The 15253-nt window shown below is 45.5% G+C and overlaps 1 protein-coding gene across 2 annotated transcripts in view; it reads left to right on the top strand.

Moving 5' to 3' along the window:
* Positions 1-9911: 9911 nt before the first annotated feature.
* RAP1GAP (RAP1 GTPase activating protein) overlaps positions 9912-15253 on the top strand; it is a 278140-nt gene continuing 272798 nt past the window's right edge. Inside the window, exon 1 of one of the 2 annotated variants that reach the window (XM_078642550.1) lies at positions 9912-10319. In XM_078642550.1, the coding sequence (XP_078498676.1) occupies positions 10251-10319 (69 nt within the window). In that variant the 5' untranslated portion in view covers positions 9912-10250. The remainder of the gene's footprint in view (positions 10320-15253) is intronic. The other variant, XM_078642551.1, reaches the window with a different exon arrangement.

Here is a 15253-nt window from a genome sequence, read left to right as displayed (position 1 = left end):
TAAACCTTGCCTCAAGGTCGGAAAATTGCAGTATCTTCTCGTCTACGCCCAGCAAATCCCCTATCTTAATAATTCCTTTTCTAGCCCACTCTGCCATGGTAGCATCAGCAAAAATTGAGGGAGGTAGGGTCTTGTTCATATACAGTCTCGTGTACCTATTGAATCTCCCCAGTCCACATTTTTTTGCTACGGCCGTCCAGATGTTATGCGCAGCCAAGACAGTCTTAAACCGCGTGCGTTTATAATATGAGGAGTCGGCACAGCCTAAAAAGGCATTCTCTGTTTCTGGGCCCAGCACAATGGAGTATACCTTAGTCGAAAAGGCAGTGACGTTTGGGTCTACCCCACTCGCGCCAATCAAACCCTGCATATACTGCAGAGCCGAGGCCCAATAATATAATTTGAAATCTGGGACCCCACATCCCCCCTTGCCCTGGGTAACGTCATAAATTTATAGGCCCTCCTGGTCTTCCCATGTGCCCAAATAAATTTATTCAAAATTGACTCTACCTTGTTAAACCAGGAAGCCTCGAACATTAAGGGTATTGTTCTAAAAAAATAAAAAAACTTAGGGAGTATAAGCATTTTTATTATGTTGGTACGGCCCACCAACGAAAGTCTAAGATTGTTGATCCTAACCAAATCCATGCTTACTTTTGCCAATAAGGGAGTCATATTTCGTTCTACCACCGTCTCAAGTTTAGCCGATATTTCAACCCCCAAATAAACTGCCGCTGGAACCACCCGAACATCATCACAGCAAACAAATGAGTTCTTAATTATTTGTGTTTTGCTACTGTTGAGCCTATAGCCTGAGATCTCGCCAAACTTTAATGCCTCCTGTTCTATTTCTCCAATTGCCATTGATGGGTCCGGGGTAATTATAGCGACATCATCTGCGTATGCCAACACATTAATCTGCAGTCCATTCAGACAGAGGGGGGGAATTCTAGGATTAGTAATGAGACACCGCAAATAAGGGTCCATATAAAGTGCGAAAAGAAGAGGAGAGGTCGGGCAGCCCTGCCTTGTCCCCCTTTTTATCTGTACCGCAGAAGTAAGCTCTCTGTTAATCTTGATTCTAGCAGTTGGTGCTTTATAAAGTACCTGGATCGCTCTGATATATCCTTCACCAAACCCAAAGTGTCTCAGTATCTCCCATAGATATCCCCAGGCGACCCTGTCAAAAGCCTTCTCTGCATCCAGAAATAGGGCAGCGACAGGGCCGCCCGATATCTCCATGGCATCAAATGAGGTAATTACCGTTCTGACATGTTCTGTGGTGCCTTTTCCCGGGATGAAGCCATGTTGAACTGAGGAGACCAATTTCTCAATAACTGCTGCCAATCTTGTTGCCAAAATTTTTGAATATAGCTTAACATCAGAGTTCATTAAAGCAATAGGTCTGTAGGACCTTGGGGCTGTGGGAGGTTTACCTTTTTTCAAGATGACTATAACTTCGGTACCCCCCCAGGAGTCTGGAATCGAAACCCCCCTCTGAGCTTGAATAAGCGTATCCAGTAGCTCCAAGTTAAGGACTCCCAGAAAAGTTTTGTAGAATTCTACAGGGATTTGATCTGGACCTGCAGCCTTTGTTGATGGGAGATCTGATAAGGCTGTTGTTAATTCCTCAAGTGTTATAATAGATTCAAGATTTTCTCTTTCAGCTACCTCTAGCTCAGCCACTTGAAGGTTTTCTAAGTAGTCACTGGTTCCCCTGCTCCCACCCTCCGCTGTGTCATACAGCTCTGTGTAAAATTTCCTGAACACTTCTCTTATTCCTGCAGGATCAGAGATCAAGTTGCCTTGCCCATCTTTTATACTCTTAATATCTCCCGCAGCAATTTTCTGCCTCGTTCTAACAGCAAGAATATGCCCCACTCTTTCACTCAGCTCACATGCCTGCTCCCTCCTTGCCAAATAATTTGCCGCTGTTTTATTAGCGATACTTTCTGCTATTTCAGCCTTTAATACCACAATTTCCAGCAGCTGTTGATCCAGTGAACACCCACCCTCAATTAGGCGACCCAGTTCTTCCTCTGCGACCAAAAGGGTATTAACTTGCTGCTCCAGCCTGTCCCTCTCTACTTTCTGCCTATGTGTTGTAAAACTAAGTGTCTCTCGCCTTACCCCTGCTTTAAACGCATCCCATGCATTGCCTGAGCTGGTACTCCCCTTGTTGATGCTCCAAAATTCCTTGATCCAGGCATCCATATGTCTACAATAACCTTCATCTTTTAGGAGAGCTCTCTCAAACGTCCAGTTATATGGTTTCCTTGTTATACCACTTAAGCTAAACGACAAAATTAAGGGGTTATGGTCTTAGACCAGCCGGGGTAGTTTCCTAATTTGTGAGTTTGCTATAAATGAATTGGAAATTAAAAAGTAATCCAGTCTTACCATAATTATATGTGGAGCTGAGAAAAATGTAGTACCATCAGCCTGAGGATAGAGATTGGCCCAAGCATCAGACAGAGCATTATGCAGTGCCATATCTGCCGCAGCCCTATGCATTCTCTTCTTCCTCCCATTATACCCCTGTCTATCTTGTATCTCGACACCGGAAGGACAGCCAATATTAAAATCCCCGCAGCATATAACTGGTTCGGGCCAGGCTGATAATTCTTGATCCAAAAATTCAAATATGTCAGGGTCATCTCCTGTCGAGCCATACACAGAAACCAACGTGAACTTAGCCCCCCTAAAGCCCACTTCAATTATAACCCACCTCCCCCATTGATCCTCTTTTTTCTTGTGTACTATACAATCTCTTCCTCTCCCTAACACAGCAACCCCACGAGTCTTTGATCCTTGTTTTGTATATGCTAGTACAGTAAAACCCAACTGATCCAACAAATAGCCCTTTCCTCCCTCCACATGGGTTTCTTGCATACAAATCAAATCTGGATTCATTGATTTCAAAAATGCTGATACTCGCAGTCTCTTCTGTAAATCATTTAACCCACAGACGTTCACTGTCATAATTCGACAAGTCATTAAAAAACATCAAAGATTGGTACCAAATCTCTATTCCACTTTTCAAATGTTCCCCTTTTTTCTCCCCTTTTTTCACCCCAATACCAAGTGTGTGTAGTTTTAACCTTCATGTTGTGGCTCTGTGCATGCAACGTGTGCCCTGTTTCCACCCCCCAACCCCCACCACCCCCTCCCCAGAAACCACCCTCACTGGCCCTCCCCCCCACCCCTACAGGCAAATAGGTCACCCCTGACCTATGTGTGGACACTAGGGATGCAGCTGCCGCCACCCCCTCCCTACCGCTGTTCGTACCCCCCGAGAGAGCCCTACTCTTACTTCTCCTTGAACCCCAAAGCCTCCACCATGTATGCCTTTGCTTTAATCTCGGAGAAGAACATTTTAGCCTGGCCTTTAGTAACTATTTTCAGCTTTGCAGGGTACAGCAAAAAGGCCTCTGAGCCCAGGGCCTGGATGGGAGAAATCAGCTGCCTCAATCTCCATCTACGCTCAACTGTAGTATGGCAGAAGTCTGGCCTAGCAAAAAAAGTAACATTGTTAAATGTACGTTTAGACTCTGGTTTAGCTTTATCTAGGATAAGCTGTCTAAGTAGAAAATTCCCTACATATATCAACAGTGCTCTGGGTCTCCCCTCCTCGTTCCCCGCTTGCCCCCTTTTGACCACAAACGGAAAGCGATGGGCCCTCTGGCTCTCCGTTTCCCATTGCCAGGTCGTCAGCTCGGGGAAGGCCCCTTTTAGGAGATTCACCACAAACGTTCTGGGATCTTCCCCTTCAAGACCTTCTGCCACCCCTAAGAGTCTAATGTTATTTTGGCGCTGTCTATTTTCGTATTCCTCCAACTTCCATTTGACGTCTTCTGCCACTTTTTGGTGTTCTTGTTTATAAGATTTCAGGTCTCTCAGATCGTCCTCTAGTCTGCCTGTACGTTCCTCCACATGAGAAACTCTCTCCACCACCTCATCATGCCTTTTATTCATTTTCCTTAGCGTATTCTGAATTTTCCTCGATTCCTGTCTTGCCCTCCTACTTTCCCCCCTCGCCTCAGATTGCATTGACTTAAGTGTATTAAATAGTAAGTCCAACGTGACCGGTGGCGGGGGTATTTGTGATGAGCCTTGATCGCCAGACAGCGAGGCGGAACCTTCTTGTTTAATAAATGATAAGGGGGTAGCGGAGTAATCCCAGGCTAACTTTCTTGTGGGGTCAGTGGTACTGCCTGTTGTAGAAGGCTTTCTTTTAGACAAGCGCTTCTTCTGCGTATTTCTCTGGGCCGGGGAACTACTTCCTGTATCTGTACCAGTGGGATCATCTGAGCTTACTTCATCGGAGGCCACGGACTGTGATTGGGAATCTTCATTTACAGAATAGAATTTTTCAGGGGAGGCAGCGCCACTACCTGTACCGGCTTCAGCAAGGGTCTCATCCCCCAACTTAGCAAAGCCATATGCCAAGTCCATGATTTCTGCCCAGTCTGAAGTACTCGGGCCAGTCCCAGTCCCACCAGTCCCACCAGATAACTCCTCTCGCCGTGGCGCCCCCAAGCCTCCCTTCAATACCGTTTTGTCTTGTTTCCCAGCACTTTCTTCAAATCCGGCATATCCAGCAGTACTCCTGCATTCAACATGCGGCCCAGTGCGCAGAACCCGACTGTCTGACAGCCCCCCGGTCCCACTTGCCTTCTTGCTTTGCACCTCGTCAGACTTAGCGGGTCCAACCCGCTTCTCCTCCAAGACCGGCCCCAAGCTCTGATCCATAGCAGGCAGCGTCTCCGGCAGCTTCGCTTTCGTCGGCTCTTCCGCTTGTGCCGGTTGCCTAGCAACCGCTGCTCCAGCTTCAGCGTCCACGAGGACGTTTTGGGCAATACCTCCCTCCGTCAGGCTCCCGGCACTGCCTGCAGGTATGTTGGCGAAACTCTCTGTCACTGTGGGTTGCCTCAGGATACTTTCTTTTAATTTCAACTTTGTAGCACCCCCATATTCCTTCGGGGTAACGGCAGCCTCGGGCCGTTTTTCTTACTCATTGTTTTTTTGAGACCAACGGCTCCCTTCTGCAAAGCACTTAGAGGAGGGTTTTTAGAGTCCATTCTATTCCTCTCTCTAGAAGTCGGCTCTTTCTGGACATCGACGTCCTTCATCCCCCCTTTGCCGTCTTTCTGCTCGCTCCCTTTTGTTATACGAGGAGGCATCTTGAACCAGTTGCGAAGTACGAGCTCAGCAATGCCAGTTATTTTTCCCCGTATGTGGGAGTAGACTTGGCTGAAAATTCCTCTAAAGTGCCTTTTGGGTAGTCGCCTGCCTGCTCTCTGGTCCCTCGGAACTTGAGACTCACAACAGCCAGGCTCAGCGCTATGCCGGGGGGATTCCACCATCGAGTCAGCGCGGTATGGAGGAGGAGAATGGTGCGACTCACTCACTGCATACCGCTAGCGGCCATCTTGCCCCACTTTGGATTGGGGTCCCCTCTCGTGGTATTTCTGAAGAAGTATCATATAAAGAAAAAAATCAACACAGTGAGACAGGAGGAAGCGATGAGAGAATAGAGCATTCGTTCCTTTCTCCCTCATGCAGTGGACTTCTGAGCAGAAACATCTTTACCAACAAAGTCAACGGGATAGCAGCAGATACCACAAATGATGCCCATGTTTTCAACTCTGGAGAAAACTACCAGATGATATTGCTCCTGCGAAACTTAAACAACAGTTAGCATTAAGTCACAGAAGGATCTTAGGGAGGCAACCAACCCTCACCCCACAGACCATCTGGTGTCAGAATCTATTCGATCAGTTACTCACCTCCCATGCAAAGACTGTTTGATCAATATCAAACCAAAAATGGGTTTCCCCCTTGGGTCTGTTCTAAAAAATGAACCGGCAGGGGGAGGAGTAAAGGGGTGATGGGGCAAATGTGTTAATACATGGATCAAGGCAACCAATCACTGGCAAAGACAGAGAGTTTCCTATGGCCCAATACGCCAATGAGGGTTATCATCAACATGGATACGAGGCATTGTTCCTTTTTCTTACAATGCTTGCCATTCACCTGGGTCGCTACTGTTGGACATAATGTCATTTTGGGGGCTCTTCTGCTATACAGGACTTCTATGAGAAAATTGACAAAACTATACATCATATCCCCAAATCTTAATACACTGGTATTTAGTCAATGCAGGCAGAGCTTGATGAAACCCTCAAAGGGATGTGCATAGAACTAGAGGCTTAATGCATTAATAAACGTGATTAGAACTCTGGAATTTTATGAACATATATTTTTACAACACCAAATTCAACCTGATCCAGGCCAGTATAAGCCTTCTCTTTCCTGTTGAATCACACAAATCCATATATTGTTACATTCGTACCTACAGAAAAATATTCAAGTATTCCAACTAGCATTTTTTCCGCGAATGATTCGATCCAAAATTCATGGTTTGAATGTAATTCATTGTTTTGCATTTAGATTTCCAATAACCGTTTGTCGAAAGAAATTAAATATCCATTTATTTAAATGGCATTTAAGAAACAAAGATGCTATCTGGATCTTACAAATGGGACGGTAAGCGCCTCACTTGTGAAAATTCAACAAAGTAAATTGCAATAAAGGTGCATATTTACAGAGACAAAAGAGAGGGGGAAAAGAATAGGTCTGTGCTATCAAATGTTCTGCTGTAACAAGAGTCACAAGTTTTCCATGTCATTATATAATCATGGGGATTAGCCTTTAAAAACACACCAAAGGGAAATGTCAACATTATAGCCTCATGTTGTACACAATACGTCATGTAGAATGACCAGTGTATAGCAACAAACATCCTAATCCTTCAGTTAAAAAGATGTGAGAGGATTAATTGTTAGAGTGTATCAAAGACATGATACAGAGTCCCATTTCTTCAAGACTTTCCATGGAACATTTAGGAAATGAAGGTGTATGACGTTGATTCAGCATGTGATGGGTTACAGTCAAGTAGACAGACCCTTTTAAAAGGAAATCCAAAACGTCAATCAATCAATCAACAATTTGTAAAGCGCGCTACTCACCCGGTAGGGTCTCAAGGCGCTGAACCTCGATGTGAACCTCGGGCAATGCTAGTTCTTTATCTGGTTGCCTCACATACATTGTTGTGTACTAAGAAACACTTATTAAAGTAATGAACCAAGGTGCATCCATCCAGGTATTCCCTTCTCTGGAGATTTAAGAGATCATGTCAGAGCCTTGCCAGACTAATGGTTATGTAAATCCAGCTGCAGGTATTTTACAACTAGCAATTTACGAGGTAAAACGTTTGCCCTGATGAAGGAATAAAAACAGAAAGAAACACATCATCACCGACTGACCCATGCATGTAGGATTTTTAATATTGCTTGGGATATAAATCACTAAGGCTTCAGTTATTGCTTTTAAAGAAAATGCTAGTCCAGTTTCTTATCTCTTGTAAATTGGACTACTGCAGCTCCCTCCTTGTTGGACCTCTGCTCTTCTCTTTCATAGGCTGCAGTTGATAAAGAATGCGGCTGCCAGGCTTATTTTAAGTCTCAGCAGGAACATCTGTATCTCTTCTCACCGTTCCATGTTTCCCCAGCTCCCTGTTCAGAAACGCTGCATTTCAAGGCTCCATGTTTTTATCATAAAGCCATGCACGGCCCTACACCTAAAAACTATATCACACCCCCCTTCTTCCCATTCATGCTCCAGTACACTCCAGTCGGTGAATATTCCCAGATGTGATAAGTCCTGCACAGGCGGTTGAGCCTTTTCTGTAATGACTGCTCAGGTTTGGAACAAACTCCAGACAATTATTTGTGTAGAAACCAATATTCTGAACTTTTGTAAATTACCAAAAAAAACTCATATATTCCTAAAGGAGTTCCTTCTTCATCTTTCTGGCCCCAGTACACCATTCAAGTGTAATCGCATGCTTTATACATTTAAAATCAAATAGATCACCCAGACAAAATGGTGTCATCTGTTGAACACTGCCTTGTATTTTTCAAGTGATTAACAATGCCTGTTATGGGCTGAATTAAGTAGAAAGACACCAGCATACAAAAAACCAGTCCTATACCACGGACTGCTGTCTTCTGAGCAAAGCACGTGTTCTTGTAGAATTAGGCACTGGCTTGGTGCTTGATTATCTTCAGATGCTGGTTGGCTAAATCAGATCTCCTGCCCTGGTTTTTCTAGATGTTTCTGCCTTATTTGATATGGCATCCAGTGACCATTCTCTACTCCGCCTCCAGGTATTAGGGATTCAGGGTTCGGCTCTGGATTAGATAGAGTCTAACTTACTAACAGAGCTCAGAAAGTCTACCTTGCTCCTTTTTGCTCAGAATACAAACATCTCACTCCTGGAGTCCCACAAGGCTCCTCTCGGAGCCCTGCGCCCTCATATGTATGACCTCTCTCTTGCTCAGCTCACCTGATCTTCCAGAGTTAGGTTTATTAACTATGTAGACCACACACACATCTGACCTCACCTAATGATAATAGCCAGGGATTGCTTACAAAACTTGGAACTCTCTACCTGTCTATTTTCAAGTCTTCTCCCACTTGATGCCCTTTCGGAACACCTTAATAACTATGGCTTTTCTCCCCATAATCGTCCTGGTCTAGCACCCTATGTCTCTGTAGTTTCCCAAATCCTTTCCTGTCAGGGCATCTTATAAGTACCAGCTCCCTTTACTAATTTATGTACATTATATAACATCTTGTGATCTTGGACACATCAATTTGTTACCAGAGCAGCTCTTTATTCACTGCGAATTTACAAGATACACGCCTGAGGGCTGGGACTGTGAGTGTCAAATTAGTATTCGAGGCCTGATGGCTCATTGGATGAATGCATCCCCCTAGTACTCTGTGTTGGCCCTTTGATTTAGGTTTGCAGCCTGGCGGGTCCTCTCAGACGTTCATCCTTCCGAGACAAATACAACAAGTGCCTTTGAGACAGGTAATGTTAAGCATAGGTTATTCAGCGCCATATGCTCGACTTTATTATGAATGTACCCATTTCCTCAGGCCAGTAAAACCTGCCAGAGCGCACAACATATTAAATGAATGCAGAGGAATGAGGAATGGCAGCCCCTGCAGTGGTGTCGCTGTCATGTGATAATGGCAGCCACAAAGCTGGCGAGAAGCGAGACAAGGGGCTGAATGAGCTGGGTATCCAGTAATGGAAAACCAGAAAGGAAGGTTTGTTTGTGCGCGTGGGATCGGGTTTCCGCTTTAAAAATGCATAGCGCGCCTGCACCAGGCGAGGTTTCTTCTCCGTGCTGTTGTGCTTCAGACGGGCTGTCTCGAGAGTGTCTGCAGCAGGCAGGGCACCTCGGGTGCCTGAGGGGGGCAAACACCTCTCTGTGGGGCTACAGCAGTTAGGGTCCCAGTAAGGTGTACCTGCGGTGGGTATGGCGGCTTCCTCTCCGGTTCGTCTGCAAGAGGCAGGCAGGCGGGATACCCGTGGTGTGAGTGCCACAGAGTTTTGGGAGCAGGAAGGCTACCTACTACGAATGTAAGGAACATATGGATAGGCTATATCACGAGGATACCTGCAGCTGGAAGAGCCCTTCTCAGGTGTGACTGCAGCAGTAACGCCGCCTCTTCTCAGGTGACTGGGACAAGCAGGCAGCCTTCTCGCAGGCGTATTTGGGACAGGGCAGATTCGCTGTCAGGTGTTCCTGCAGCAGGAAATCCACCCCTCTGGTATCTGCATTTGGCAAACAGCTCTATGTGGTAACTTTAGAAGCCGTAGGTCCCCACGTAGTGTGTGTGTAGCAGGCAAGTCACCTCCCGAGTGCCTACACAAGGCAAAACGCCCCACTGAGCTGGCTCCAGCAGTCAGAGACGGGCCTGCCCCTCTGGCTTGTCTGAAGCAGGCAGGCCAACCGATGGGTGCAGTTTACTCACGAGACAGGAAGTGTCTCAGGTGTGTATTCATGTCTGCCGAAGACAGGCTCACTCCCCGGAGTCCAGGAAGCAGGCAGGTCCGGTGTTTGCATTCTGGGCAGGGTGACAGTCTGTAGTGCTTTGGGCTTGGCACCTGCAGGAATACCTGCCTCCTGGCGCTGGTGCCACTCGCTCCTGGCTTCTCGCCGGGACCAGGAGCAGGGAGATGCCAGGCTGCGCGGGCAGCGCGGCGCGGAGTGTCGTCGAGCTGCAGGCGTGAAGGGAGGCCCTCCACACCAACCCCACCGGGGCAGCACGAGGCGCAGGCAGCACGGACACTGACCGGAAGCGGCAGCATCGAGAGACGCAGCGCGAGGATGGCGAACAGCCAGGCAGCATCCGCCTCCATAGATCCGGCGAGGAGCGCCTCCAAGGACACATGGATGGTGAGTGAGTGTCCCCTCTGAGTGAGTGAGTGAGTGAGAGCTACACGCTTCATGCGGACCTCAAAGTGGGCGAGCTGCCCAGGAGGGCTTTGGAAGAACTGACGAGGAGAGCTAATGTTAAAGCATGTCCACAGGTACTATACGGCAGTGGAGATCTAAATTATGTGGCAGCAGGGTTGACTAAATTATGCGGCAATGGAAAGCAAATTAAGCGTCCTAATGCAGCACGTTTTGTTTTAGAACTACTTTATTATTTTGGCATTTGTTTTAACATGTTAACACTACCTGAGCCAAAGTTTCACTTCATTAGTAACAATTGAACCCAGCTAGAGCTTTAAACTGGAAAGTGCTGTCTGGTACTAAGTGCCTGCACTTCTTTAATTTGAAAGGGAGAGTAGCTGCTCTTCTTTTAATGGCAGAGTACTGACACTTCTCAGGAGCAAACAGGTACTCTTAATAGTGAGTGCCTGCACTTCTGTATTTCTATTTAAAGCACTGCACCCACGTACAAAAATAAGCAGCAGAAAGGTGGCCAGAAAGCCTTTGCAAAGGGTCGTACACTGCGCGGCAGCACGTGTCACCTTTTTAGTAACTTTTGGTCCGTTTGAGCTAGAAACAATTGTTTTTGCTGAAAACTGCAGATTTTGCAGCAGATGATGAATTATGTGCCAAATGCAGCCAATCCCTAATTATGCGGAAAGCACCAGGGCCATAAAATCACATAATTCAAGTTGGTCTGGTCAGAGTGATAGGTGACCTTTCAGCACTAAGTGACAATTCAGTCTGGGGTTAAGTGGCTGTTTGTGGTGATAGTAGTACCCTTATCCTTCCTAAGTAACAGTAGTAGCAATAAGAATGTTAATAATACAAATAATAACATTAATAGCCATTATTATTATGAGGACCAGCTCTCAGGTGAGGTTTAAGAGCTACATAAAATGCAAGCTACTACATTATTAAATGAGGGTTAATGTGCCCAGACCCTGCTATCTGTACTGTACCTGTGTAGTGAAGAAACATAGCGACTGCTCCTGCCAGTGCTGTAGTTATTCTGTGTGTGAAGGATGCTTGGCCTACTGCTGCCCTACTGTACTCTACTGAAGGCTGTCCGAGGGCTGCTTTCACTCTGCTGGTCACACTGTATCTATTCTGCCTGAAGGAAGCTTGCACAATTGCTTCCCTTACTGTGCCTGCGCTATGTGAGTGATAGAAGTAGGAGTGTGGGAAATTCGCATCATTTGATTTTGCGAATTATGCAACATTTCAGGAAAATTATGCAAAATAACGTGTAAATATGCAAAATACAGATCCATCATTCACTGCTATATTTCAGTCTGAAATGCATCGTTGCATCAGTTTTTGACAAAAGGACACATTTTGTTCTAAAAAAAATAGAGCAAAAAACACAATGGCTGCAAACAACAGCCTCTGTGTTCTGGCGTGCTGTTCATGTGATTTTGCTAAAAACTACTGTGCAGTTATGTGATGTAGCGTTTTGACATAATTTGGGTAATTTTGTGCAACAATGCAAAATGACCGAAATTGTGCAGATTACACCAGCATGCTTTAAATTTCACCCAGGGCTAGATAGCTTGCACGCTGTTGTTCTTTGTGAACTGAGTTTACTGTTGGGTATGCTGTACCCATTATCTCAGTGTTAGCGTTTACTGCTCTGCAGCTGCCCATGCTGTCCTTAATCTGGAATGAATTTTGACTGATTGCTGCTGCTTCTACCTGTTCTGTTTGTGTGAGAGGGTACACTCGAAGTTCTGGAGCTCATCCCATACCTATTTTACTTGAGTGCAGTGAGTTTTTGCTGCTGTTCTTGGCACCATCTTTTCTAAGTGTCTGTGAAGCTTGGTCTGTGCCTGTTCATGTTGTGCCTGTTCTGAATGAGCAGGGAGCAGATGTGCTAACTTCAGAATATTCCAATGCGAGGGAGGATATGAGTCGTAATCATGACCGTCGACTCATGTAACATTATGGGAAGTGACATCATGATAAGTGACATTATTAGAAGTAAAATAATCACCAGAGATTATCTTACCTTCAAAGGCGTGATAGCTTTGTCACTGAGGAAGCCCAAATAAAACAAGCATTGGCAAAGCCAAAATGTCCTGCCCTGTGGGACCTATTTGCTTTGGGAATGGTTATTCAAACAACAAGATCCACCTCTAACAGGTTTTCCTGTGAGCCAAGATATGACAGGCATACACAGTATTTGTTAAAATACCCCTCACACACCAAAAGGTCCCTTGGTGTCATGCTTCATCATCGGGGTCTTCCCGCCCCGCTGCGGAACGGGGCGTGCTACGACTAGCGACTACGCTGGAGCACTCCGATATTGTAAGTGCTATGTGAGGTGTATTGTTGTGAGTGTAAGTAGGATCAAAAAGTGATAGGAAAAGTGAGGTTAAAAGAATACCTGACCTTTTGAAAACAAAAACATTCTTTATTACTCATAGGCTGGTATTGTTAAAAATTGGTGTGGCGGAGAAAAACACAGCTTGTCAATGAGCTAGTTCTCCTGATGGTGTCAACATGTTTTGAGGCTACCTGCCTCTTCGTCAGGACGGGGTCAGATCCCTCAATCACTCACTAATGTTGCCATCAATGTGTGTTATGTGTATATACAGGTGAAACGGATATTCTAATACCTATGTGGTATGCAATTAACTTACAGTTTATAGAGCCCTAACAGTATTACTGATTCGCGGGCTGAAATAAGTTGGAGACAACTTATTTCAGTAATACTGTTAGGGCTCTATAAACTGTAAGTTAATTGCATACCACATAGGTATTAGAATATCCTTTTCACCTGTATACCTGTATCTTGGCTCACAGGAAAACCTGTTAGAGGTGGATCTTGTTGTTTGAATATACCATTGACTGGAGGAGGGTGCATCCACCCCAGTGCTTTTTAAGCACTACCTCTTCACTCCCTATTTTGATTTTTGCTTGCTTTGGGAATGGTTAGCCACATTGCACAGCATCCTTGATGCTGTGCTTCAGGGTTAAAGTATTTAAAAAATAGCCTGCGGCGCAGCCAGCGGCGTCATTTTGTAGTTGTGTGCACCACACATGTGTGTGCCTGCAACACGACTCAGGCACTTTTTCCCTTTTTAGATCTAAATTGGATTGGTAGCCAAATAGAAATGAAAACGTGCAAAAGCATTCATTGTTTTTTTTTTTAAACGATTGGGGTGAGCGGAAGCAACAGGGGTGGGTGGAAGCAACACAGGATAGAGTGGGGAAATGCTGAACTAACACGGGGAAGAGTGGGGAGGCGCCATACTAGTACGGGGCTCCAAAGCAACACAGAGATGGGCGGGGGAAGGCGGAGCAACACAGGACACGCAAGAAAGACAGAGGATGCAGGAGGGAGGGTAGTAGCAATATGGGGGTTGGGGGAAAGTAAGATGGGGAGACAAGAGGAGGAAAGTACATGAAGGTAGAAATCTCAAAATCACATGCCCTTTCATGGAGTGTTTAACACTAAAAGAGCAGTGCTTGAAAAGCAAGCAGTGGGAACAGAGTTGCCAGCCAGTCAAATAGATGTTAAGGAGGCAATGCTTCATTGGAGAGGAAAACACAGATTTGAGAAGCTGGGCATGAATAAGAAGCAGGGAAATGAGAGTGACAGAAAATTCAACCAATAGTAAGAAATGGGCGGGCTGCAAGCCCCTTTACGTTCTCTAAGCCACAATATGTCTTGCAGCAGACAGCGCTTGCATTCTCTTGTCAGAGCAACCAAAAAAAGCGTGGTTAAAGGCCATAGTGCTATGTCTGTGTTCCACCGAGGCTCAGCATAGAGCTAAATTCACAAACATTGATGAGGAATGAGGGAAACAAGCTAAAGGGACTGTTGTCAAAATATAAGCAGCGCAAGGCAATTGTTTTGTGCCCAGGATCATACAATTTGGGCAAGTAGTAAAGCAGGGAATTGAGTACAGGTTGTCTTTGGAGAGTTGAATTAAATCATGTATGGTGTTAAACTGTATGCAAACCACAAATCAAAATGAAGTTGGGAATTAACTAGCCTGTTCAATGTGAAGTGATGTCACCGGATTTGATGTTATTAGTAATGACATTACAACCCTAGCATCCTATTCAGTTTAATTTTGTATCCCCTCACAGTGTACTATAATATTATGAGGCTTAGATGGACTGGGTAACGCACCCAGTCTTCATCCAACCCACTTTTCAGTCTCCACAATTCAGAAGATAGCAGGATGTCAACAGACACAGCGGAAGAAAGATGTGCCAGATTCCCTGTCATGCTGTTCTGGTAACTGAGGGAATTGGGGCAGGATGCAAGAAGTCGAGTAAGAAACAAGATGAACGAAGGACAGAAAACAAACTACACAGACGAAACAGTGTAAGGCATAATATACATTTAAAGGTGAATGAGTCACACAGTGGATGAGCAAGGAATCTGATGGATATGAGAGGGGACAGAGGCACAAGATGTGTGACTGAGGAACCGTGGAACAAGATGGGCAAGAGCAGATACCAATACTGGTTGAGCCCACCAAGATGAGGTAATCTCATGCAAGTTATGCAACTACCGAAAAGAATCCTGGTTCCATCTGTTGTGCTGCTGGCCCAAATTGACTGAGGAACAACACCGCCTGCTCCTCCTGCTATGTCGTTCAAAAGGGGTTAAGTGCTGCAAGGATATGTGCTTCACTGAAAATATACCAAGTACACCAGCCAGACTGGGGAAATGTATGAGTTTTATTCACCTTTCACTCATTGAAGCGAGGGCAACAGCCACTAGCCATAGAACCCAGAACAGCATCTAGCAGCTAGCTCTTAGTAGAGCCGCCAACTGGAACTAACAAACTCAAGGGACATGTTCAGCATCCTCTACGGTCATGTGGCCCCGGGATATGGGGAATGCTAACCCAGAATACACGCCCATTCACTGCACA

The sequence above is a fragment of the Lissotriton helveticus genome, chromosome 5_1, assembly GCF_964261635.1.
Source record: "Lissotriton helveticus chromosome 5_1, aLisHel1.1, whole genome shotgun sequence".
NCBI classification, from domain to species: Eukaryota; Metazoa; Chordata; class Amphibia; order Caudata; family Salamandridae; genus Lissotriton; species Lissotriton helveticus.
This window is presented reverse-complemented; position numbering and strand designations above follow the sequence as displayed.